A 23582-nucleotide genomic window follows, 5' to 3' on the forward strand; every position below is an offset into this window, starting at 1 on the left:
ACATACAATTCTACTTATTGTTTAAAATTACATATATTGAAATAGATGTAATTATTTTTATATAAATTAATTGTGAAAATATTTACATTAATTTAGCACATTTCATAACTTGACAATAATTATTACTTAATTTACGATTTTACCCCAATTTTTTATTAGGTTGTAGTCAAACTTTATATATATATATATATATAGAGAGAGAGAGAGAGAGAGATTATAATCAAGTTTACTCAACTTTATAATCAACTATAGATTATATTCATAGCTTGCAGTCTACTCCTGTTTATTATCTTATAGTCAACTTTTTATATGTATATATACATTCATAGAATTTGCCTAATTGTATAGGAAAGAAAAAAGTGAATTGGTTGAGAGTTCGTTGACATATTATCTTACGATGACTAAAGAAATTTATACAATGTCTAGGACATTTAATATTTATAGAAAATAACTTAGAACATTTTACTGTTCCAAATCTTAACCTATATATTAGCATAAGACGGAACTAAAAAAAAAAAAAAGCTCAAGTGAATGGACCAACGTGAACTGATTTACTGCTCTGGTCATTCAATGCCCATTCGACGTAGTCAAGGTCTTGGTTTTGAATCTTGTGAATAGAAAATTTTCATGATTGGGAGAGTTTTTCTCCATAGTATGGGTCTATCTAGTTCAAATTTGGATTAGTCGGGATCCATTAGATTTTTTAATATTAGGCGGTGCACATGGAAAATGGAGCATATATACTGTAATTGGTTTCAATTATACAGAGTTTGGAAAGTATAGAATTTGAAAGTACAAAAGATTCTATAGACAGATAACTTGTCCATGCATATCCCGTGGACAAAAAAGTAATCAGTCTCAACCAATAATACTCATGATCTCACCGAAAGAAACTTATTGATATCCTATGTTAATTAAGTCTATGATACATATGACCGAAAATGCATGCATGATACATGATTTTTTCAAGTAAAACTTACTTGAGTTATATAAGTAATTTACTTGAACTTTTTCAAAAAATAAAATAAAAATGTACGTATGTACCGTACATGTATTTTAGCTGTATGTATTATAGAATTTCACATGTTATGAGATGTTTCGCAATAAAGAATGCTGCAAAAAACTTTGAAAGACACTCACTGATCTTTCTTGACACCCTCCTTCGACTCTCGCTTCTCTCTCTATATAAAGAAACCGAAGGACTACAAACACAGACAGACATCATCTCCTCTTTATTATCTCATCTCTTGCTTGAGCGTTCGGGGCAATATAATCCACAAAATGTCAGCTCGTAGAGTCAATGGTGGTTGGATCACTTTTCCCTTCATCACAGGTCCCTCTCTATCTCTCTCACTCTTTTCGCGCACTCTATTTTTGGAAGAAATCGGGACAACTCTCGGTTTCTGAGATGACTCGGCTATTTTAGGTTGGAACTAAATCAGGTCCATAAGGATTACTTGCAATAACCCATAGAATCGGTTAAGTCTAGTTTGTTCAAGAAACACCCGAGTGTATGGCCAGATATCTTCAGATGAAAGCCTTCAGGCGTATCTCGCCGTGCCCTTTGTCTGCAGATAATGAAGAACTTGTTGAACTCTGATCACGAGTGGTGCAGTCTTATGTACTCAGAACAAGATCATTTTCCAGAAAACTGGGAAGTTTCGGTAGCTGCTCGGTGTCATCTCACGCTCAGCAGCATTAGCTTATGAACTTATAAGAGGAAATGCATTCATTGCAGGGACAGTGGCTTTGGTGGCTCTAGCTGGGAACGGGTGGACAGCGAACTTGATGGTGTATCTGATAGAGGAGTTCAATATGAAGAGCATAGCGGCCGCTCAGATATGGACCGCCTTCAGTGGCTCCAGCTCGCTCTTGCCCATCCTCGGTGCAATCGTAGCAGATTCTTATGCAGGCTGCTTCACAGTCATTGCAGCCTCTACTCTCATATCTCTTCTGGCACGACAATCTCTTCACCGCCATCTCAAGCTTCTCACATCATAACTCCTCTGATTCATATCTGTTTTTGTTCATTTCTTAACCGAACAAACTTGATTCACATTATAAGTCGAGATGATCCATTGGATAATAATTGAACCTGGAACCTCAGGCTATATAAATCGAGAATAACTGTTATTGCACTGAACATCTTCCTCAAATGACTATATGAACTTAGCTCTTGAAGATTTATTATTCCGATTCTTGCACAATGATACAGTTATGAAACGTCTTATGTTTAATCATACCATATATGATACTAGTCTCGATCGGTGTTTCCAATTGACTACTTTTTATTTGCTGTATTCACAGGGTTTAATTCTCATAACCGTCACGGCAATTCTAAACAAATTGAGACCTCAACAATGCAATTCAAATTTTTGCCCGAATTCATCAGGATCCCAATTAGCTGTCCTCTACACGGGTTTAGCAATGGCTGCTCTTGGGTCTGCAGGCACCCGGTTCACCTCCCTAACAATAGGAGCCAACCAATTTGATAAGCCTGAGGACCGGTCAAGGTTCTTCAACTGGTGCTTCGTGGCCCAGTACGTGGCATCAGTGATCGGTGCCACGGTCATGGTTTACATTCAAGACAACGTGAGCTGGGGACTAGGCTTCGGGCTCTGTGCCGGGGCGAATGCCATTGGGCTCTTGATCTTCCTATTAGGGAAGAGACTTTACAGGCCTGAAGATGGCCCGAGAGGGAGCCCGTACGGGGATTTAGCTCGGGTGGTTGTTGCTGCTGTGAAGAAGAGGAACATCCGACTTACACTCAACAACGAGGATTATTACTATGGACACCATGGCCAAGTTACAGAGACGGCGGGTCCGACGAGTAAAAAGAAGTTCCGGTACATAATTTGATTTACGGCACCAATGATTCCTTCTCTTCCCGTTCCATTAACAGACTAACAGTTGCAGATGGATCTTTGACTTATATGAATTTTGAAGCTCTTTCTTAGCTCTTGGATTGGGAATAGGCTTCCTATTCATCATTCAGAAGCCATTCAATGCAACAGCTAAATAAAACAGACACACATATATACATATATAATATGTGTGTGTGTGCGTATATAAAACAAAGAAGATAATGTTGAAAGCGAAATAAGCCCCTACTTTATCATATGATCGAGGCATGGGACTCTCTGGACCTTGAAGAAGACAATGCAGACAGCATTTTATTTGACTCTGCTGCTGTGTGCGTGGCCCGACTCAATATAAATGACTCAACATGACATGACACGATCCAAAAATTAGAATTTTGTGGTGAAAGCGAAGGACCCGGTTGCTAGGATCTACCCGATTTGCTGAGCAGAGAAGTCCAAGTGGATTTCAGTAACCAATGGTCTTCCATATAATAATTGATAGGTCATCTGGATTTAACACGGACCAGCAATCACTACAATTGTATCATCCATTCATGTTTCGGTGTACGTATTTCAGTGTAAGCTATGACTCTCTTAATGCAGGTTCTTGAACCGGGCGGCCCTCAAAACTGAAGGAGACATTAGACAGGACGGTTCGGTAGCAAAACCATGGAGGTTATGCACCATGCAACAGGTTGAAGATTTCAAGACCCTACTCAGAATTTTTCCTCTATGGTCAAGTGGAATATTACTAAGCACCACGATCGTAACCCAGGGCAGCCTAGTCATTCTCCAAGCCCTAGCCATGGACCGCCACCTCGGGCCACACTTCAAGATCCCAGCAGGCTCAATGTGGGTCTTATCTATGATCTCCCTATCCATCTCTCTCACCTTAAGTGATCGAGTGTTCAGCCCGATTTGGCGGAAGGCGGTTAACCGGTCCTTCACGGTGCTCCAATGGATCGGAGTGGGTCACATCTTGAACACACTGAGCCTAGTAGTTGCATCAGTAGTTGAAGCAAAAAGGCTTGGTGCAACTCACCATCACCAAAAGTTATCCTCGCTTTTGTTATTTCCACAGCTAATATTGGTCGGGGTTGGTCTCTCACTCCATCACCCTGGGCAAGCAGCATTTTTCTATCAGGAATTCCCGTTGTCTCTAAGAAGCACTGCAACTGCAATGGCCTCTGTGACAATTGGGATCGGGTATTATCTGAGCACATTGTTTTTGGATCTGTTCAGAAGGGTGACGGAGTGGTTACCGAACAACATAAATGACGGGAGGGCAGACAATGTGTATTGGACCTTAGTCGCGGTCGGGATGCTAAATTTTGTATACTATCTCATCTGTGCAGGATGTTACAAGTACCAGATCAGAAATTCCGAAGGCATAGGTGGAGCAAATGGCAATTCAGCTTCTAATAAATGAGTCTGCCTCGCAAGAGAGGAAAAACACTCGGAATGTACCGACGTACATGTTTCTCTTATGAAATCGCAATTATGCATCAAAGCCGATGTATTTCCATATCAAATCGCTGAAAATTTAACATGATATGAAGTCATTTGGTTTTCTAAACAGATTAACAAGCTTTCTTAAGACCTTTGTCAGTTAAGGCTTTCCAGAAAAGTTCGAAGCATGTTTAGCATGAAACTATTGAAGATAGAGATTTCCAAAAGAAAACGTGAATTATCAATTCAATTCTGCAAAGATTGAGATGAAGTGTCTCGTTGCTGAATGGATACTCTGCAACAAAATGTTACAGAGGAATTCATACACAAAAGAAAGAACGAAAGGAAACATGGGTCTTATGCGCTTTGATTGTACAGGGCTTTCATGGAAGTCAAAATGGTTAGTGAGAAAAGAATGATTAGAGATGATACCGGGCTTTGTTACTGAGAGCCAGGATCTGGAATGTTTGCAGTGGTATTAGTGAACTTGGTGCAGTCAAATGGCCCAATCCCTTGATTGTGCTTTTTCTTCACCTGAAAGCATCAAAGCTATGATAAGAATTGGAAACTACAAATTAATTAAACTATATCAAAATTGAACTGTTGATTGTTACTCAAGGGACTAGATCAAATGCTTTAGCTTAACCTGATAAAATCCAATCGAAGCACAATTGCTCATCCCCACTTCTAGGGTGATCCTGATTTTAGCCCTAACTCAGATTAACTGTATGTGATGTGCATCAAAATCTAAATGAGAATAAATGCATCTTGGATTTGACAGTGTTTTATTTGTTTCTCTAGGGTTTTTGAAGGATTCACTGGACTCTTGTCTTCTTATCAGCATTAACTCCATTCCTATGAACCATTTCACATTTAATAAAAAGTAGAAAAACTGCAGAGAGAAGAGAAGTATATACCGGTGACCAGGGACCCAGTTCAGGCACGGTTTTGTCGGGGGGCGAGTTCTGGACTGCCCCGCTCTTCATGGTAAGTATTTCCTGCAGAAACAGGGAATGAGATGAAGAGACGAGTTAGATGATTATTGTGTTAGAAAAGAACTGATTAAGCTGGGTGATGGAAATTTTGCACATTGTTGAGAGCATATGATATATCAGCTATAGAGCACAATTTATTGAAACCCCAATTGAAGAATCCGAATCACTGTCACAGAATGGTAATTCTCGAAAATGAAGGATTTAAACCTGTACAATACTGTACAGCTTATTAGATTGGGTTACCTCGCCAGCAGCTTCAAGTGCTGCTAGCCACTCATCAGAGAATGGAGGAACATTTGGTGGAGGTTTTATCAGCAGACCGTTCTGCTTCTGATTATTCTCACATCTTTCCCTGTAATAAGTGATTTGTCAAACGAAGTATTTTATCCATGAATTAAGGGAAAAGAAAAGGCATTCAAAATGTGTTTGAAATATTAGAAAACTGTAAACTGAAAGCGAGAACAGTAACTGAACAAAGATTTGTGAATCAATTAATCATATTCTTACTGTGGTAGTGTTCCATCACTGTGCTCGGTGGAGTGGATAGTACTTTCAGAATGATGCTGCAGCCGAGAGTTAGGATTAGAATGGTCCAGCAGAAGATCAACCTCCACATGTGATTTGCTACTCTTCAAATCATCGGGTCTGGTCAAAGGACACGTTTCCTTGCCATTAGCGATAGCCTGTGACCATAGAATTCCTTCTTCAATCACTCCTAGAGAGGCATCAACTTCCGGTGTAGTACTCAAATGACTTGGATTATTTTCATGAACCACAAAATCTGATAATAAATCCTCCAGGTTATCATTTTCAGCCTTCTCATCCACAACATCAAGAGCACTATAGTGATCAGGTTCTGCTCCAACGAACGAAATGCACTTCGTGTCTTTACTCTCACAACTACCATTATCCAAACTTTTCTCATAGGGTTTGTGGGAAGAATTATGATCCGCGGACACTCCTTTATCAAGAGGGAGGTCATCCTCAACTAAGCAGTGCTGAGGATGAGGATGCTCACCAGACTGCTCAACCAGATCGCTGGCAGCCACAGACTCGTTCTTTGCTGCAGAATCACTTAAGGAACTGTTATCTGAAGGATTCGGTTGCTCAACCTCCATTTGCAGGCTCATGACATTAGCGCCATTAACTCCTCTTTCCACTAGACCAGCATATTGACCCTCCAATGGAGTTCGAAAATTATCCGTTTCCATCAACCCAGAGTCAACAGTTTCTGGCCTAACAATGGTCATGTTCCTCTTATCAGAATCTCGCTCTTCCTTAGAATATCCAATCAAGGTCTCATCAAAGCATAGTTCATTAGTGCCAGAAGTTGGTGATGAAATATCTTGGTAAATGTTTTGATTGCCTTCCACATGTTCATGCTCAGTCAAATCTCCTATCTGAAGACCATCCTCATTTTTCACGGAGGAGGGAAGCAGGGAGATAGAATATTCGGCTGCCATTTTGGTCTTGCTGAATGTATCCAAGAGACAAGCATGTGAGCTATCAGAATCAGTTGCCATAGTTGCTCCAATTGATTGGCCTTCACTCACCCTCAGCAACAATTCTTCATCCAAATCATTAGCTCCCTCACAGAGCTGAATATCATTTCTCACATGTACATCATCAGTATATGAGTCCTGACTTCCAATTAGAGGTTGCATGGAGGCTGACAGGGAATGATGCACGTTTTGGCATCCCAATGTTTCTGGCTCTTTGGTAACATTCCCAGCTACATCCTTAGAGCTTGTTACAAACTTATTGCCCTCACTTGGACAACTGATGGTGAGGTTTTCATCTTGAAGAGGGTTTTCTGCATCATCAGCATGTGATATCCTGCTTCCATCTTGTGATCCAGCAGAATCATTATCTGCATTTTCTTTGCTTTTACCCACAGATGTACCACAAGATATTTCTGCTTCACATGCAGTATCCTCTTTACAATTTGCAGCAGAATCTGCATTTTCTGCACCACCACATGTCTGCAATTGATCGAATGATTCATTCTGGTTCACCCCAGTTGTGGTGTTCTGGTCGTCACTGAAAATGGCTTTTGCAGACTGATACCGTGAAAAGAAGCGACCATGAGTCTCATTTGACGAGATAGAATGCTCTTCCATATTAGCCATGGAGACATCTTCAGTTTGCAACACAATGCCATCGTGACAATACTTTTGAAAATCCACCCTTCTGCCCACATCTTCATCTTTTTCTTCAGAAGAAATATTACTGAGTTTGTTATCCTCTTCTATACTCAGTTGTCCACTAGGTTCTGTGCTCAGTGGCGATTTTTTCTCACTCAACTTCACTTCCCCATCGTCCGCCCTCCTGTCCACATCTTTATCTCTTGCTTCAAACGAAACATCACTGAGTTTGTTGTCCAAAGGAAGCTGCTTCTGCGGTTCACATGATTCTACCAATTTTGCAACTTTTTCACCAACATCTCGGTGAATATCATGCATATCTTGCTGGTTACTTGAGATCTCATCAGTCAGACCATTCTGTGGCTTGGGGTCTTTGCTCTTCATACTATATGATCCAACATTTAACTCTTGTTTTTCATGTGAAGTGCCGAGGCTGTTTGCAGCATGGAAGCCCTTACGTGGATTGCCACTGAGATGATCATTGACCAGTTGTTGTACTTGGTTATTGCCCTGTGGAGGCCAAATATCATGAGCATTCTTCAAGCTAGCACTTGTAGGACGAGGAATATTGCTAGGCTGAATGTACTTGTTGACCAAGTTCCGTGAAGCCGAAGCTTTTGGCTGCATCAAATTGTAAAGGGCGGACATGCAAAGCAAAGGAAAAGGCACAAATCAGATTGTCCTCAAACGTTTCCTGTTATTTTGCATCTACTTAGAATCACCGGACTTAGTTAAAGGAATATACCTGACCAAAAAATCCCATAGAAGGTGAAGGCATTCTTAGTCCCGATGGTTTAGCAGTTTGTATTGGCATATTAGGCATGTATCCATCGAGTTTTCGACAGTTTTCGGAAAGAGGAACTCCCATCTTACTGGATTCCACACTCTGGCCATTTGGGACATGACGAAATGGTGGATTTCCTTGAGCTTCTGACCCTACTGAAGTAGTTTTCACATGAGTGGATGAGCTGAATTTTACTGCAACTTTACCCTGTCCACATAAAAGAAAACATTCAAGCACGGGCAGGAAGTGACCCCTTGTTAGTAAAGGTCATGTAAATGGCAAATTCCAAGCAATGATGCAAATTCTGCAAATCAAATTTTATTTGATTAGAAATGGTGTACTCACCACATTTCTTTTGGCCTGTGGAAGAGTGGATTTAGAAGCTGAAGATTTCCTGCCAGGGCCAGAAATTGCACTACTTGCAACAGTTTTTGTACTGCTTGAAGGGCCTTGTACTTTAGCATTCATTTTGGCAACAGCTGCCATTTAAAAAAAACACAAGGTATATCAATATCCTCCTATTGCAAATGGTAGAAGATTTAAGGAGCACTCACACGGTAGTCAAAATCATGATAAAACCATCATCCATAGTAAGCCTCCAGTCAAAAGAACATAATACATAATCAAATGCCTTAAGCAAATAATAGATCTTCATGGTGGATAGAATAAATTATTATAATACCTGATCGTGTAGGCTGAGTATGCTTGAGGTGGCCACTGGTCATAGAACTCTTGGAAGTTGAATGCTTAGGACGAGACTCCTCCTTGGCAACTAGTGTTCCGGCGACTTTCAATTCTTTAGCTGCCCCTCTTGTTGTTGTGTTAATAGTTGCAGGTCTTTTTATTGTTCCAAAAAGTTAAGGAAAATCCTCCAGTTGATACAAACATGTATATAGCAAGAAGCTGAGTGCAGTAGACAGAACTCAGTGTATGAAATATTTTTTTTAATGAACTTATACATTAAGTCCTTAAATAAAGGATATGAAGATAAAGGCACAGCTCGTGGGCAACCACTGCGCTTGGATCCACTCCTATTAATATCTTGAGCTGACAGAACTGTCTGCTTGGCCTGAGTAGAGAATTTTTAAAAAATAAAATAACAACAACAACAATTAGGGACTTAATATGGACTGTACTTCAGAATTTTTGAACTGTAGACGTCTTATATACATTCAGGGCTCACTAAAAAAAAGGGGCTGGCAACTAACCGGAGTAGTTATTGGTCCATTAATTTTGGGCAAACCATTATGTCTTCGGGGTGAAGGACCAACCACTTTTTTACTTTCACTTGTCGCCTTCACGGGCAAGTCCTTGAATAATTTCTCTTCAAGGGCAAGTAAACCCTTCGAGTCAGTTTGTTGCTCTGAAATTCCTGGCAATGATTCCCTCCCTTCTTCATGGATGACTGGTAACTTCTCCCCACCGAGGATGTTCAAATGTCCACTAAGCATAGATAACTCCGCTGGGTCCAAAACTCCTGCAAATGAAAAACATAAATAATTTCGTCCCAGGAAACATTGTATGCTGCATAATAATCATGAGTTCTTGGAAATCAAACCTTCTTCAGTAAAAAAAGCTCTGTCCCAGGCTAAGCTCTTCCGCAAATTATAACCTCCACCTTTCTTTTTCCTCTTCATTTGCTGTGGCTCAATACTGAGTTTCGGCATCTCAGGTTTATTCAAATTAATGTTTTCTTTGTCAACACTCTCTCTACAAGATGAAGAACCTGATCTTTCACAATCCTCAACTCCCATCGAACCCGCTGCAAAATATAAAAAAGCCTGTCAATTAGATATAATACGTAAAAAGCAGGAAAATCATCTGTGGGTTTTTTTTCCTACCCAAGCTCAAAGTTCACTCCCGTCCCAACAGGAAAAGGGACCCCATCCAAACTGCACACCACTCACGAATTGAAACTACGGTAATATTAAAAGGACAAACTAGATTTTACATTTTAATTTTTGTTGAAATACAGGGAAAAACTCATGTATAAGATCAAGCACCTTTTGTGTAATTGGAAATGGAACTTAACGAAGGAATGTTAATGTCAGTGGCAAAAAGAAATGATCACTCAGCTGAACGGAATTCACAGATATGAATCGCATCTACATGATTGGAGATTAAATTGATTCAGCTATTCACTGGACAACCCAGTGCGAACCGCATATTCACCAAATCCCCAGAAATCGCCAATTCAACTCAATGTAATGCTGTCCAACAAAATCGGTACAAAGTTCAAAAATTTCGTTCATAAAGGAGCAACAGAACACGGGCGTAACGAGCAAATTGAAACCCTAGCCGAAGAGCAAAGCCAGCCCCAATTAGAGCAATGCAAGCAAAACAGAAGAGTAGAGGCCTGCGAGACCGTACAAGGAGAAGGCTTGGGTGGTCTGATGGGGCAGAGGGGGGAGAAGGAGGAGGAGGAGTAGACGCTGCAGGCGTCGTCGTTCGGGATCTGCTGTAGCAGCGAGTCGTCCTCCGCCGAGAACTCAATCAGAGAGAGTTCGGCGTCCATTTCTCCGCTTAACTTCACGGCGCAGTGTCCGGGCTCTGGAGGAAGAAGATCATGCGGCGGGTGGCGGCGGGTGGCCGTTGATTAACTTCGGATCTCGCCGTCGTAGCTGTTACCGGTGGAGTTCTATTGTGCGTGTGTGTGTGTGTGGGGATTTCCTGTTTGAAAAGCATACGAGCGGGAAGAGAATCGGATATCGGTGGATTGGGTTTGGCGGTCACGTGACTGAGGAGATCTTCAAAAGACGATTATACCCCGACTGACGACGTAATTTTCCTGACTACTAAAGTAAATGATTGAATTTAGAGGGGATGGCACCGAGGGTATTATTGTAAAATCATTCTCCTAAAGCATAAGGCCTCACAGTTTCCCATCAACCGTTGTTCATCTTTATCGTGTTGGATAAATCTCCTTATATGGTTCTTCATCGTAATCAAACAAAGGCAAAAGGTAAAAGATTTGGTTCTGTGGCTGCGAATAATGAAGACAAAAGGACTAGAAGAACATAAAAAATTTGAATCTTAAAGCCATGTTTGGTTTTTAAATAAAATATTTTACTCCATCCAATTTAACTATATTGTTCCACAAATTCAACACTGCAATCATTACTATTTTGTCTTTTTATTCAATTTATAATAATTTTTCACTCATATTTTTTAATTATTTTTATAATTAATTTTTTAATAATAAATTCTCAATTCACATTTATATATACATACATATATATAATTTCACTCATCCATATATTTGTTAACACTTGCAATCATTACTCAAAATCAAGTTAAGTTGGATCATGATCAACTTAAAAACCAAACGCAAGCTTAAACTTTGCTTGGATTCAGGTTCTTGGAGGTCTTCGGAGAGGAATTAGGAGCCATTTGGTTTTCGAGTATTTTTAGATTATCGAAAATGTTTAAACTGTAAGGAAAATTCATGAAATTATTTTTCTAGGAATAATATATAAAAGAATATGAAATTATTTTGTTTGGTAAGTATGGTGGATTACTGAAACATAAATAATTTGTCTATCTATATATAAATATATATCAAGTCGTATCTCACATAATTAATAGGGTTAGAAAAGTAATTTTCTAAATAATATAAGATAAAGGTAAATCTATATCTATATATAGTTAAATGTATATATATATATATAAGCGCATTAAATAGTGGCTTAATTATAAATATATATATATATATAATTAATTTGCACTAATAAAATATAAAAATATACATATTTGTATTTTAAGTGCATTACATAGCGGGGTAATTATAAATATATACAATTAAATCACATTAACAAAATATAAAATGAATATATATGGTATCTAAGTATATATACAGATATATGTCCTGGAATCTATATATACATAAATACATATATATATACACAAAAAACTATTTTGATAATTATTTTTAATAAACACTAACAAGATAAAAGATAAATAAATATATATATATATATATATTAAGCGCATTACATAGTAGGATAATTATAAATATATATACAATTAATTCACATTAAAAATATAAAATGAATAAATAAATAATAAAATGAATATATATGTTATGGAAGTATATATACATATATATATGTTCTAGAATTATATATCCATAAATTCATATATATACATGAAAATCTACTTTGTTAATTATTTTCAATACTGATTTGTATATAAATGATCGTATATTTATTTACATATATACAAAAATTTCTATATTTATTAGTTTAATTAAAATTTCTATATTACCAAAATATAATACAATTTTTTCACTTTATATAATTCTACAAATATTATAATTATAATTAGAAATAAGTAAATCTGAAAAAAGAAAAAAGAAAAAAAGAGAGAGTTCATTTTAGAGTTAGCTATTTTTTTCTTCTTAAAATACAATTCATATAATTATCACATGATTTAAAATTACATACGGTTAAAAAATAAATGTATAAATAAATATAATGAAATGTATCCATTTACTAATTTTTCAAAATACTCAAAGAACTTTTTGGATAAAATGCTACGGTTTAATTTATGGAAATTATGAAAATGAAAAAGGAAGCTTTTTATGCTCATCTCATACATCCTTCTTTAATGTCTACAAGACATGCACCTATACCTCTTATAAAAATAGATTATTGATAATAAAAAAAGTAGAATTGCTTGGGCCCGTTTTCCACAAAATAAAATAGAAATCAATAAAAATTCATATAAAAACGTTCTTGTGCAACGCACGAGCAATAAAGCTAGTAAAATAATTAACGTGTAATCCACAATGGTTGAGAGAATATCATTTGTCACAATAAAAAAGTCTTCCATTTATGACTCGAAAGTTTTAACTGCGAATCACTTTTCCGCGTTAAGATTTCCCCCTAAACACATTTAAAATGACAGAAACCATGGATTTTTCTTGAAAAGTTAGAATTTTTTCGATTATATGGAAAGCAATTAGGTGTTTATTCTGCTTAAGTAAGGTCTCGACTTTGAGTCCTTATGAATATAGAAAATCCACACTGTGAGAGCTTTATTTCTTAGTGGGCCAACCAGACTGGGCTGGATTAGTTGAGGACCAATTGAGCTTCCGAATACCAGCGTTTACGCTGAAATTTTTTTACTATAATCCAAATGCTTGGGGTTTATAGAAGTGTTGTAAATCCCCCTTTTTCATAACTATAAAAAAAGGGGTATTAATCTAAAATGGCTCATGGTTTGCCCGTTTTGTCAAATCTATCATATGTTTTTTTTGGTCAAATCTATCACATGGTTTACTTTTTGCATCAAATCTATCCCGACGTTATCTTTTCCGTCGACATCTAACGGCCGTGCTGATGTGGCGCCTACGTGGCAAGTGTGGCCCACTATCTCTCCACGTGCCACGTCAACACGGCCGTTAGATGTTGACGGAAAAGATAATGCCGAGATAGATTTGATGCAAAAAATAAATCATGGGATAGATTTGACAAAAAAAAAGCACATGATAGATTTGACAAAACGAACAAACCATTGGCCATTTTAGGTAAAAACTCCAAAAAAAAAATTCCCCTCATTTAGATAACATTTTGAATAAAATGGAGAGAAAAAGACAATTTTTGCTCTGAAATCGAGTTAATTTGGTTTTGGCAGTGGTTTAGGTGCAATATCTTCATCCGCGCGCCACCATTTTACCCTCCCTGCTAGTCTCAATGAAGTCTCATGTTAGAGACCACCTCGATTCTGTTCTCTAAACATCGTACGCTGCAAAGATCAGGCTGACCTTGTCGAGAGAAGGGTTGAGGGTCAGGGTCGGGGTGAGGAAGCTGAGGAAGGTGAGAGCGAGGTAACTGAGGAAGTCGGGGATACGGAGTTATTGTTAAAGTCTTAAAATCAGCACTACTTTTGTCTGCTAGCCTAGTTTGTCAATATTTATGCGAATTAATCTGCATGTCATATAAAGTTTCATCTAGCTACTTTGTCATTTTTGTGTACAATACGTATGTCATACTTTTGAGGAATCATTTGCTAGAATTATCTTTGTCGAGATAGAGGGAGATAGAAAAGGAAATTGTGAGGTGTTTTGCCTTTTTTGGCATTGCGATTTATGTTATGTGCTCGTGGTTTCAGAGGAAGGCAATCTCATTCCATGAATAATGGTAAAAAATCCAAACTACCCAAATATAACCAGGAAAATTTGTTGCACCGCACCATCACATGAATGACTGACTAAAAAATTATATGAGTAAAATTTGTATTTTACTAAAAAACCTAAGTAAAGTCCTTTGTATTTATATGTGACGACTTCTTCTCGGGACCCATTATGGAAGGACATGTGGCAGCAGTGGCTGCTCCCCCTGCGCACCACTGAGCCAGAGCCCACAGTGGACGATCATGACTCCCAATGAGGAGGAGATCGACGTGGATGAGCTTCAGAGGAGGATGCGGAGGGATAAGATGTGCCTCAAGCGGATCAAGCAACACAACAAGGGCAAGGAAGGCATTGAGTCGGCGAAGCAGAGACAGTCCTAGGAACAGGCCAGGAGGAAGATGATGTATAGGGCGCAAGATGGGATCTTGAAACACATGCTCAAGATGGTGGAGGTCTGTAAAGCTCAAGGGTTCGTCTATGGTATCATCTCAGAGTGCGGTTCGACCGCAATGGACTTGCTGCCATTGCAAAGTATCAAGCTGATCACTGCATTCCTGGGAAGCACGAGGGCAGTAATTCAATCGGTCCAGCCCTGCACACCCTGCAGGAGCTCCAGGACACGACTCCGGGCTCTTTGTTATCGGCGCTTATGCAGCAGTGTGACCCAACCCAGAGGAGGTTCCCACGGGAGAAAGGGGTTCCTCCCCTATGGTGACTGGGGACGGATTTATGAATTTATTCTAAGGAGGGCGAAGTTCAAGGAAAATATTATAAGATATATATACATATTTGCGGGGTCCTTTTTTATTTTTATTATTCTTAAAATATAAAATTTTAATAAATATATTATAAATTAATTTCTATAATATAGTTGAGGATATTGTATTTTTTCTTTGCATAGATTATGAAAAATATGTATTAAACTATTAACCTAAATTTCTAACAATCATTATTTAGATTACTGATATATAAGTTTTTATATTTGAAAAACAACTATTTATCTTTTTAACCATTAATGATATGATGAGCGCTCATACTCTACTAGTTAACATCTATATTCTATTTTGTTTCCTCAAATTAAATATATTGTAATATGTACTAACATATAAAGCAAAAAATTCTCATTTGGGCTCACTTTCACTTAACCAAAATACCATTATTATATAAATTACTATGAATAATTAGATTGAAGTTATTTGATAATTAAATAGTAAGTAACCATTGAGGCGCTAACCCCACTACTCCATTTGAGGGAAAAAAACCACTTACCTTCAACTATATTTTCCAATCAAAGTCGCGTAAATGTTTCCATGGACCAAGTCAAATATATTTTAGTCATCCTTATACAGAAAAGGGCAAAAAGAAAAAAATTGCATTTGAGTATAGAAAAGGCCCAGAGTCGCTCCCTGATCCCAGTGGACCAGGTTTAATATTCCCCGAGCCCGATGGACCAGGTTTAATGTTTTACTTAATAACAACTAAAACTTTTGTATGTGATTAATGCTCTCTTACGGATGAAAAATTGGTTTGAAGAAACAAACTTCTACAATGAAAAGAAAACACTCAATAATTGGATTGAGGATGCTCATGAAATTCTTCATATAGCTCGTTGAAAACCCATTCAACCTTTAATCTAATCTATCTTTTAAATATTAATTTCAAATTGTATTGGAATACACCTTTTATAATAGGTTTCCTCTCCTCTCATGTAAAATGTATAAAATATGTATGCCTAACATTTCTTCATTTTTCTAATTTAGATCTCGGTCCAAACAAATTATAGAAATATAGTTATAAATGTTTTAGTGAAAAAAAAAAGTATCAAAATTTCTATATATCGAATGCATTATTAATTTTTAATTGGCTTGGAAAATATACTTGATCCAAAAAAGAAATGATATATACGTTGGAGCATTAGTTGAGATGGGATTTGTACCTTTGACCTTACATTTGCTTTTTCGAAAAATGCATGCTCTACTTGTGCCAACTCAACCAAATATGAAATTTGACACTTCTCAATATAAAATGATAAAATAAGTAAGTAAAGACAATAAAAAATAGGAAAATATTTGACATTGCAACACATGTCCATATATGCAAGAGTTTTAGTTTTGTTATAGATAGATATATAATATTTACCTACTCATTAATCTTAAAATGTCATGTCAATTACTTTTACAGACAAAATTTGTAAAGTAATTAGTTAATTTAAATGGTAAATACACAAAAAAGAAAACATAAATTTTCACTTTTATCTTAGTTTTGGAGTGAATTTTCATTTTTTACATAAAAAACTCCAACGTTTATGTTTTATCTCAAATATGGCACGCCGTCAATCGGCTTTGATAAATTCCGTTCAATTGCTGATTTGGAGCATAACGACATCAAATGGACCCTCATCCACCAATGAAAATCGGAACATGTGCAATTATCTTTCTAAAATAAAAAAATAAACTCTATATTTTTTGTTTTCTCAAATATGTCACATTTTTGTTCTCCCTCCTCAACCTAACATCTCTCTCTCTTTTGCAACTATCTCACTCTCTCTCCTGCCTCTTCCTTCTTCTCCGTCAACCTCCCTCCATCACCACAAGTCCTATGAACATTCTAGATACCGAACTGCCATACATATGAATTTACAGTGTCAGAATTGGTTTATACTCTCGAGTTAAGTTCTCTTCCTTGTGGTCTAGTTCTGATTTGAAGGATGATCTGATTCGTCATCAAATGAAATAGTTGACGGGGAAGGAGTAAGAGGGAGGATAGAGAGACAAATAGTTGCAGAGGAGAGAGGGGAGAGGTGGGGCGTATTTGTGAAAACAAAAAATATAGGATTTATTATTTTTTTTAGAAAGATAATTGCACGTCTCCAATTTTCACTGGTGGATGGGGGTCCATTTGACTCCTTCATACTCCACATCAACAATTAAATGGAATTTCTCAAAGTCGATGGACGACATGCCAGATTTAAGACAAAATAAAACGTTGGGATTTTTTATGTCAAAAATGAAAACTTGTGCCAAAACGGAGATAAAAGTGAAATTTTGTGTTCTTTTAATGTAATTTACCCTATTTTAAATAGGATTTACTCATATTATAATATATTCAAGATCGCTAACATGTATCTACATATCTAACTCAAAATGCAGACATCTAAAATCACATAGATAAATGGATTGCAAAAACTTTCTATCCTTAATTACATTGATTCCGCCAATACTGGTAAAATAATTAGCTATTTTAAATATGATTTACTCTTATTATAACATATTTAAAATCGTTAATATTCTATTTAGATATATATATATATATATTTATTTATTTATTTATTTATTTACATAAACGAAGAGAGGAATTTATAATATAAGCAATGAGTCAAAATTCAAAGAAATAATAGAAATGGTAAAATTGTGAAGTCAAGAGAAACAAATAAGATATTATAAAGAAAAAAAAGGATCAATTCGAACACAACATCTAAATGTTTAATAATATTTCCCAAATTCAAGGGGACTACCGTGTGGCTTGCAATCATAAACCAGAAGGAGGCCCTGTCTCGTGAGCTTTATCTTGACTCGTGGCTCCCCTCCATTTGGTAATGGAGTCGGAATTCTACTCCATTCCTTTCTCGCCTAATGAACACAAAAGTAGATATTATATGTATATAATATATGGGAAATTTGTTATTTAAAAAATTGATTGTAATCATTATTAGAAAAAAGTAGATGTGATTATTTATATTATTAAATGAGAGAAAAAATATAAATATAAAAGTATATTGGAAATTTATTATTAAAAAATTAATTGTAATAATTATGAAAAAAATATCGTGTGAGAATTTATTATAAATTGAAAGAAAAATATAAGAAAGTAATAAATATATTGATGAATTGAGAGAAAAATAGGGTGGGGTGGGGTGGAGTAGAATTTATATTTCAAAACCAAAGGGTAAACTTCTCACCTTTCCTACTTTAAGCAGTCGGCCATGATGGTTCCGTGTCTCATTTTTGACATCAAATCCCAAACAATATGAAAACTTTTTGTACTGAAAGAACAATGCCTCGTACACAATATTTTCACATGTATGAAATGTTGTTCATTTTGTACAAAAGGTTCTCACACAAGAAGAACGATTTATTATATTAGCTTTTTACACATGTACAAAACGTTATTTTTTAAGTGTGAATACTTTTGGCACGTGTACGAAATTTATGGGAAAACTTTCTGCACATGTATAAAACGTTCTTCTCAAAGTGCTAAAAATTTTTGCACTCAACCCACGGAAATTTCTTTAACTGCATGCTAAAATTTCCGTAGTAATAGATAATCAATTTCCCAATCCAGTATTTGATCTACATTAAGAATTTGGATAAAAATTTAAAGCGAAATCATCAAGTTAAACTTTTAAAGAAATATATAAATTTCAAAAATTAAATTATAAGTACCGAGAGGTGTGGTGTTGGCCCATCGAGATGCCGGCGGCTCCAGAGACTGCCTCAGGTCACCCACGACCATAATAGGGCTGGTGATGGCCAAAAATGTCCCCCCATCCCTACCTCCCTCCACTCTCTCCCTTCGGGAAGAGGAAGAGGGAAACAAATTCAATGCGGTGAGAGCACAATGCCGGACATCATCGCCGCAAGTGGCGACCTATAACCACCTCGTTGGGGTAGTCGTGGCTGGAATTCTGCCCGCCCCTCTCAGTTCTCCGTCAACTGCAGTTTTTTGCAAAATTGGAGACAAGCACAAGGGCATTTTTGTCACTGTCTCTTACCTAACTTCAATTGATTGTTTGCTTAATGATTAATCTAAACTCGATCCTTTTTTTTTTCAGTAGCCCAAAATAAAAAGATTTAAGTGCAAGATAAGGATTTCAAAATCCCAATCTAAATCCCTGTTCGACCTACTAATTGCAACCCATATAGAACTAGTATAAAGATAGATGTAGACACCAACCATCAAATATTATCCCTCACTTTGCAACTAAAAATTAGAAAAAGACAAAATCGGTTCAAAGCAAATTCCATAAAAGCCACAAACTTTGTAAGTCAACTATATACATATACATATATATATATATATATATATCCATCATATTGAAATGTAACAGCAGATCATCAACATCTGCAAATGTACAAGCAAAAGTATCAAAAAATTGCAGAATTCGAATTTACAGTGCGCCTAGCAAATGCAACAATTGTTCTGCCCTCCTGTTGCTGTACTTCCCCCATCCCCAGTCGGGTCATCATTTAAAAGCCCCAAGGCATAAGCCTCCACGTCTTCCTCTTCAAAGTCCACATCAGCTCTCTCCACTCGCCTCTCCGTGAATGCCCTGCTTTGCCGCTCCTGTAATCGCAGTATGTGCATAGCCACGTCGGGGCTCAGAGTCATCCGGAAGTGGTCCTCTCTTCCGTACTTGTTAGTATCCATTATCTGTTCAAGACAAAACATACTTCAGGTCCTAAAGAAAGATTGAAAGCGAATCTCAGGAGCAGAAGCAAGACAAGATACTCAGGCTCAACACTGTGGCCCTCGAATTTGACTTGCATATTTTGAGCTAAAGCAAAGTTTTTCAGTCTAGCATGTTGGGATATAAGTGGGACCCTAACTGATTTCTCCTACGTCAATTGTTCTGATTATTTGAGTTCAACATCACATATATGACCCATTCTGAAGTCATGTTTCGTCTCAAGCTACGCTTTACTGAAGTAAGAGCTCAAGACCAGCTTGAACCTAAGCAAAGATACTTGTTGAGCTCAAGCTAACCAACTCCCTACTTTGACTTTGTTACAGCCTCATCACATGATGAATCAAAACATGTTAGCATATATCAACATGCCACTCATTCAGAAGTAAATATAGAGAACCGAGTTACAGTAATGATACCTCATTCAGATTTTTGGGCAGTGGGCAGTCATCAATTTCACTAGGAACCCACACCTTCACTGTATCGTCTATTCCACAAGTTGCAAGGAAGGGCATATGAGGGTGAGGCTCAACTTGGTTTACAACATGCCGATCACCGACCATCAGACGAACAAGTTTCCCTCCTCTCTTCTTCCAAATAAACACATGGCCAGAGTCTGATCCACTCGCAACATATTCATCATGAGGGCCAAAGAAGCTGACTCCTTTAATAGTGCGGGAATTTCTGTGGCCTCTGTAAACTTGCGGCTCTTCTTGTTGCTCAATCTCTGGTGGGACTGATGGGGGTGAAGGACCAAGTCCCATGTTCTTCTGAAACAGATAGATTAGCTCGTCATTGTAGGAAACAAGTAATTCACTTGATTTGGAGAAAGCCAATCCTGTTATTTGTATGTTATCAATATCAACTAGGTGAGGGGGACAGAACAAATCCACCGGCTTATCTACATTAGTTGATGCGCTTCTTTTGCACCTTCTGATGTCATACAGACGAGCAAATTCATCCGACCCACCAAGGGCAAAGTAATATGGATTTCTAGTATCGATAACAATGGCATTCAACATGACAACATCTTCGCGATGCCTGGCATTCTCATACAAGGAGGAGCAACTGAAAAGCGTCGTAGCAGAATTACTTCGAAGATCAAACTGCAAACAAGAAGTGCACTCTAACTGAGTAAAACCCCAAATGGTGAAGAAAATTGCTGGTGGTAAAAATGTGCATTTCACATACACGTCGGACAAAACCATCTTCACCACAGCTGTAAAATATATAAGGGCTTCCTGGCTCTACATCGAGCTTGTGTACTGCACCAACATGATTTCCCAAACACCTGGTATCAACATGGCCACCCTCCAGAACCTGACCGAGTCTCACCTGCATGAGGAGAAGTAGGGCATGATGGGCATGATATCTGTTGCTTTGCTATTAGAGTGGAGATTCAAATTGCCAAATGGGGGAAGTTGAACAAGTATTTTGCTGCCTGAAGCAACTAAGGTCAAATTTTTTTTCCTAAGAGAGGAGATTTGAAGCAAGCCACTTTTTACATTCATGAACAATTAATGCAAAGTGCACAAAGAAAAGAAGCTTGGCCGTTATTTACCTGATTTTGAGGAAAATGAAAGCTAGCGAATTTCTCAAAGTTACGAGAGAAAGATCCAAAAACAAAATGTTTCCAGATATGAAAAACTTACCTCCCCATCTGCACTAGATGTTACTATCGCTCGGTCATTGGAAAAAGGCATGATTTTAGCCTGGAATACGTTTTCCAGGTGCCCAGAATTATATGAGAACTTTTTCATCTTGGCCAACCAATTCCAGAAGACAATCTTTCCATCATCAGACCCTGAGACCAGAATGTCTCCTGCAGAATTAAATTCTATTGTGTTCACACATTCTTCATGTCCGTTCAATCTCGCATGAAGAGCTAACCGCTCTACAAGAACCTGACCATAAGAAAGGTACATGAGGAAAACGCTCCTGCCAAAAATTAATCTAACATAAGCTAAATAGCAAACATGTCTTGCCAGAAATTAATTCTAAGTAATAAATAATGGTCCTTCCCTTGACAACTTTAAAGTAAAACATGGATTTTGATCTCCAATAAAAACCAAAGAACTGACTTAAGTTAAGCCCTCACGCAAACAGAGCAGCAACTGAAGTGACAGAGCAGATAGAATCTTTTATCAGTTGATTTTCTTGTGTTTCAACCATAAAACTTGGTAAGTCAAGCCCTAAGCTTCACTTTAGGAGTCAGTAATTGCTTTCTATAAGTTCTAGCTTGGGCCTGTATGGTAAGTAGACTTTATGGCTAAACAGATAGCAAAGAACACGGCTAGGATTCTCGTGATGTAACTACGTAGATATGGTCGTCAGGACGACCTCTGGGTAGGAAGGGGAGTGGAGGGAAAATGAGAAAGGGTTTGAATTGCCTTCATGATCTCAGCCAATTCTCATCAATTTATACCTCTAATTGATGACGTGTAAATTATGCCGACGTGGTATATCATGCTATTTAGAAGCAAATATCTACAGCATATATCTATCATGTTAATGGTTAACCAATTATGACAGGTTCGATCTGATTTCCTCAACAGTCGTACTTATTCCACACATTGCCTGCCGGAGTCGGGTCTCTAGGAGCGACACGTGTCTACATCAGATTCCAAACCAACTTCCTCAATCCTATGCCAGTCCATAACGGTTTAGGATATGAAGTCCGCCTTATCGGGAAGCTGATCGTGGGATTGACCCTGAAAAATAGTAATATATATTGCCCAGTCGTTTCCCTTTGTCAAGGTGCTGAACCACCGAAAGCATGCTACCTTTCGACGCTAGATACTAGAACAGTGTGGGAATCATTCTTCAATGGATTTCCGAGGACTAAAGCCGATTAGCCAAGGAGCCCTTAACTGAACAGTTCTTCTCATGTTCATCCACCAAAATTGCAAATTTTACGCCTGTCGACCTCAATCAACAAACTTCTTCGTCGATAAATCCAAACACTACTTAGATGATCACACCTATGTAATGCTCGACTGATTCCAGACTTAGGTGAAGCAAGACAATCTTAAACACGCTATATCGCATGATCAGACAACAAATTACACTACACAGCACCAATTCAACGGAAGCAAGCAAAAGCACAAAGAGGAGCGACAGTAAAGGACCTCAGCAGCAGAGAGACGGTGAGCGAAGCGTCCCGGGTGGGATGGACCGGTTTCTCTCCTGTAAATCTCCGTAAACGCGTCGGTGCTTCCCCTGCGGCGGAGGTTCCCCATCGATAATCAGCTCCACACAGCATAAGACAGAGATTCTCCCTCTCACCGCAGTTGAAGCTCGGGGAGCGTGAAAATGGAGGCTGAGCGGTCATATAGGAAGAGGAAGAAGAAGAAGAGGAAGACGAAAGCGGAAGAGCAGATGTCAATTAGAATTCGAAATTCCGGAGTTTATATATATGTAATAAAAGGGATATCTACAGATTGAGTCCTTTGCTTTTGGATTTTTTTTTTCCAATTGTTTGTTCAATTTCGTCCTTTATGTTACGATAGGTTCTCAATTTAGTCCGTCATTTTGGCATGAGGATGATCATAAGTTCATGTAAATGGGTTTTTGACCTGTCTTAAACCCTAATGGACCGCCAAAGAATTTTGACCCTTGGTCACGGGACGGTTTTACTAACTTTTTTTTATCAAAATCCTGTGAAGTTTAGAAAGAATATGGTATTTTGTATCTAAACCACCCTCCAAACCTGTAATAATAAATAATCATGGACATTTATTAGATTTACGAGA

General features: G+C 37.7%; 4 protein-coding genes across 7 annotated transcripts; 2 read left to right on the forward strand and 2 right to left on the reverse strand.

Moving 5' to 3' along the window:
• Positions 1–1201: 1201 nt before the first annotated feature.
• LOC116201530 (protein NRT1/ PTR FAMILY 2.3-like) lies at positions 1202–4468 on the forward strand. Its single transcript, XM_031532793.1, has 4 exons — positions 1202–1333; positions 1739–1956; positions 2308–2846; positions 3465–4468. The coding sequence occupies exons 1-4, from the start codon at positions 1282–1284 to the stop codon at positions 4288–4290; spliced, it is 1635 nt and encodes a 544-aa protein (XP_031388653.1). The 5' UTR covers positions 1202–1281; the 3' UTR covers positions 4291–4468.
• A 60-nt stretch (positions 4469–4528) lies between these two features.
• LOC116201529 lies at positions 4529–10922 on the reverse strand. Of its 2 annotated transcripts, XM_031532792.1 has the most exons (12): positions 10604–10922; positions 9792–9995; positions 9442–9710; positions 9217–9302; positions 8916–9079; positions 8579–8712; positions 8195–8440; positions 5813–8070; positions 5549–5657; positions 5228–5308; positions 4743–4844; positions 4572–4605 (listed from the first exon to the last, which is right to left on the reverse strand). In XM_031532792.1, exons 1-11 carry the CDS (start codon positions 10746–10748, stop codon positions 4752–4754), a joined length of 3789 nt encoding a protein of 1262 aa, XP_031388652.1. In that variant the 5' UTR covers positions 10749–10922; the 3' UTR covers positions 4572–4605; positions 4743–4751. The 2 variants fall into 2 exon arrangements, with proteins under 2 accessions (XP_031388651.1, XP_031388652.1); XM_031532791.1 differs by having other exon boundaries at positions 4529–4844.
• A 3686-nt stretch (positions 10923–14608) lies between these two features.
• LOC116200516 (protein ETHYLENE INSENSITIVE 3-like) lies at positions 14609–15081 on the forward strand. Its single transcript, XM_031531363.1, has 2 exons — positions 14609–14739; positions 14859–15081. Exons 1-2 carry the CDS (start codon positions 14609–14611, stop codon positions 15079–15081), a joined length of 354 nt encoding a protein of 117 aa, XP_031387223.1.
• A 4280-nt stretch (positions 15082–19361) lies between these two features.
• On the reverse strand, positions 19362–23219 carry LOC116201876 (DDB1- and CUL4-associated factor 8). 3 transcript variants are annotated; one of them, XM_031533318.1, is made up of 6 exons: positions 22959–23219; positions 21483–21768; positions 21022–21165; positions 20736–20936; positions 20250–20600; positions 19362–19796 (listed from the first exon to the last, which is right to left on the reverse strand). In XM_031533318.1, exons 1-6 carry the CDS (start codon positions 23159–23161, stop codon positions 19545–19547), a joined length of 1437 nt encoding a protein of 478 aa, XP_031389178.1. In that variant the 5' UTR covers positions 23162–23219; the 3' UTR covers positions 19362–19544. The 3 variants fall into 3 exon arrangements, with proteins under 3 accessions (XP_031389178.1, XP_031389176.1, XP_031389177.1); XM_031533316.1 differs by having other exon boundaries at positions 20250–20936; XM_031533317.1 differs by having other exon boundaries at positions 20250–20936; positions 21483–21734; positions 22959–23212.
• Positions 23220–23582: the final 363 nt, after the last annotated feature.

This window comes from Punica granatum, chromosome 3, assembly GCF_007655135.1.
Source record: "Punica granatum isolate Tunisia-2019 chromosome 3, ASM765513v2, whole genome shotgun sequence".
Taxonomy (NCBI): domain Eukaryota; kingdom Viridiplantae; phylum Streptophyta; class Magnoliopsida; order Myrtales; family Lythraceae; genus Punica; species Punica granatum.

Coding starts and splice junctions, on each gene's coding strand:
- LOC116201529 (XM_031532791.1), bottom strand. CDS start 10,748: ATGGACGCCGAACTCTCTCTGATTGAGTTCTCGGCGGAGGACGACTCG. Junction 9,080..9,216: donor CGAGCTGTGCCTTTATCTTC/ATATCCTTTATT, acceptor ACTTTTTGGAAC/AATAAAAAGACCTGCAACTA. Junction 5,309..5,548: donor CACTTGAAGCTGCTGGCGAG/GTAACCCAATCT, acceptor CTGTTTCTGCAG/GAAATACTTACCATGAAGAG.
- LOC116200516 (XM_031531363.1), top strand. CDS start 14,609: ATGACTCCCAATGAGGAGGAGATCGACGTGGATGAGCTTCAGAGGAGG. Junction 14,740..14,858: donor GAGTCGGCGAAGCAGAGACA/GTCCTAGGAACA, acceptor GTATCATCTCAG/AGTGCGGTTCGACCGCAATG.
- LOC116201530 (XM_031532793.1), top strand. CDS start 1,282: ATGTCAGCTCGTAGAGTCAATGGTGGTTGGATCACTTTTCCCTTCATC. Junction 1,334..1,738: donor CACTTTTCCCTTCATCACAG/GTCCCTCTCTAT, acceptor CATTCATTGCAG/GGACAGTGGCTTTGGTGGCT. Junction 2,847..3,464: donor ACGAGTAAAAAGAAGTTCCG/GTACATAATTTG, acceptor CTCTTAATGCAG/GTTCTTGAACCGGGCGGCCC.
- LOC116201876 (XM_031533316.1), bottom strand. CDS start 23,161: ATGACCGCTCAGCCTCCATTTTCACGCTCCCCGAGCTTCAACTGCGGT. Junction 20,937..21,021: donor AAGATGGTTTTGTCCGACGT/GTATGTGAAATG, acceptor TCTTGTTTGCAG/TTTGATCTTCGAAGTAATTC. Junction 19,797..20,249: donor TGCCCAAAAATCTGAATGAG/GTATCATTACTG, acceptor TGTCTTGAACAG/ATAATGGATACTAACAAGTA.